Here is a 2,500-nt window from a genome sequence, read left to right as displayed (position 1 = left end):
ATTAGTTTGAACATTAGATGTTTCAATCTGGTGAAACATCTACTAAAAACTATCCAAAAGCGAGATTTAAAGGAATAAGGCTATGGTTGTACCTTTAGGAAAGCTATGACTATGGCAAAACACCTGAAGTGCATAGAGTACGCCAACCTGGTCATTGAATAAAAGAACAACCAATCAGTCAACACAAAACAATGAAATCACTGGATATTGACCGTATTCATAAATGGCGGCTACGTAATTATTCTTTTCTCTTTATGCTAATCATCCTAACTAGCCTCGTAAACACGAGCAAAATTCAAAAGAATTCTTATTTCAAAGTGAGGCTAGTTAGGATGATTAGCACAAAGACAAAAGAATAATTTCTTGACCGCCATTAATGAATACGGTCTATAAGACAATAGAATTGGAAGGACCCAAACACAAGCATATTAGGCCGTGCAAATATCATAAACAGTTGGGAAAGAAGAAAACGAATAGTGAAGGGATGTGAGTGTGTGTGTTGGGGAAGGAGTTGGGGAAGAACCGCCGATATTTGTGTGACTTCAATGACCACTTCCATGGAAGGGTTTTCAGAGAAAGAAACCCAGATTTCGTCGTCGTGGGGTTTGGAGTGCTACAAGCATGAAATCGAGGCCAACGCGGGAAAAAGGAGAGTTCACTTTTCAAATGCCCAATCATAAGGCAAAAGAATGCAAGATCGAAGGCTCGAATCCCTTTCAAGCCTAAGTTTTTCAGGGTTGTTTACAATTGTTTAAGCTGCTTATCCACCTGCGATGATCTTGCCGACTTTCATTTCGAAATATGCCCGTTGGCAACTTTGTACTAGACCGACATTGGTGCCCTTACACCTCAGTGAAAAAAAGGCCAGAGTAAACGTCCCAAACGTTTTGCAAACTCTCACAGGTGAGTTCTCCAACTGGCTGAAGAGTGATTGGACCAATGTTGTGTAAGACAAACCTTCAAGTGCAGAGGAGTGAATGGTCGGGAAGTGTGCGCAAAGAAAGGGGATAAGAGGGCTTGTAAAGATGGAAAGGCGGAACTCACTTGCAAGCCAACTTTCTCATGAACAAACGTTTCTACTAGTGGCAGCAACTTCTTTAGAGCTGCTTTTTCTTTTTCGATTTGGTCTTTTTCTGGGCTCTGCGAGGTGTCCACACCTTCGGCCAAAGTACTGTCTTTGGTTGAATACTTCAGAAGGCTGTCAAGTGAGAAAACATTTACGAGTTGAGAAGACAAATTTTACAAGTTCATGACAGTGATAACATGGTACAAAACGCCCACTGAAATGAAAGCTTGAAGGAAGGGGAAGCTTATTGTACTAATAAAAATATTTGCTAGGTTCCATTCGCTAGAATACTGTGGTATGAATCACGATTCAATGAAATCATTATGATCATTCCGGTTGCATAGCACGTGACATAAACATGTTTTCTACCGCTTTCAGTGAGCGTTCCGTTCGATAAATCAAGACCTCTATTGAATTACTTGACAAGAATTGTATTCGACTTTCAATGAAAATAAACGTGTTTTTATGTTGTCAAAGCCTTTCATCAGAAGGAGCGAAAAGTATTCGTGAAAATGTAGTTTATTTTTCTTTGGAATCGAACAGCTTCGGGGTAATGGTTACACTGGGTACCAGAGGTTTTTTCTCGCGCGCGGTGGACGGAAATTCTTCAATTCGCTTCGCTTCGCTTCGCGCGGGTCGCAATAGAGACAAGACCGAAACCGGAAACTGCGCAAGAAAAACCTTTGGCACCCAGGGTAGGTAATGGTTGGTATGTTCACTGTATGTTGCATATGTTGGCTACCTAGCTAGCTAGCGATTACGGAGTTGATAGCAATAGTGTGGGATACCACTAGTATTCCATACAAAAATGATGACTTGAGGAAAGCAATGGGACCGAGAAAGCACAATATATTTTTTCTGTTTCTTTTTTATACCGTTGCTCTTTATTTGTTCAGCATCATTGTTGAAGTTCTGGCAGCTATTCAGCTGGCCCCAGTTGTTCAAACGGTGGACAGCACTATCCACCGGATAAATCACTATCCAAATTGGATAGCGCAACTGATTTCGCTATTACTTATCCACTGGATAGTGATTTATCCGGCGGATAGCGCTACATGTATTCATCGTTTGAACAACTGGGGGCCTGATGTGGTAGGAGCTGCTTTACCCACCCACCCATACACTCACAAAGGACAGCCACGACACTGGGAACTTCTTCCCCTACTTTCCTCGAATAGTGTGATCACGTTAATTTTGTTGATTGCATAACTAACCCTTCGGAATTGGGTGGCAATTTCATAATATTATGAACAAAACTCTTGATAACACCGTTCACCGGTCCCAACCTTCACAAACAGAAACTTACCAAGTTGTGAGCACATTAATGAACTCTGGATTGCTATGCCAAGAAACTTCCACATTGTCCTAGAAAAGTAACAAAATATTCATATCAAGGAGTGCTATTACAGCAAGAACCTGCTGCTTGTATAAATT

The 2,500-nt window shown here is 41.2% G+C and overlaps 1 protein-coding gene across 1 annotated transcript in view; it reads right to left on the bottom strand.

Annotated features, from left to right (window-relative positions):
- LOC137971155 (eukaryotic translation initiation factor 4 gamma 2-like) overlaps positions 1–2,500 on the bottom strand; it is a 25,952-nt gene that overhangs the window by 2,640 nt on the left and 20,812 nt on the right. The window contains exons 23-25 of the mRNA XM_068817900.1: positions 2,373–2,431; positions 1,045–1,198; positions 93–147 (exon numbers count right to left, since the gene is read on the bottom strand). Coding sequence (XP_068674001.1) covers positions 93–147; positions 1,045–1,198; positions 2,373–2,431 — 268 coding nt within the window. The remainder of the gene's footprint in view (positions 1–92; positions 148–1,044; positions 1,199–2,372; positions 2,432–2,500) is intronic.

Source organism: Montipora foliosa, chromosome 9 (assembly GCF_036669935.1).
Source record: "Montipora foliosa isolate CH-2021 chromosome 9, ASM3666993v2, whole genome shotgun sequence".
NCBI lineage: Eukaryota > Metazoa > Cnidaria > Anthozoa > Scleractinia > Acroporidae > Montipora > Montipora foliosa.
This window is presented reverse-complemented; position numbering and strand designations above follow the sequence as displayed.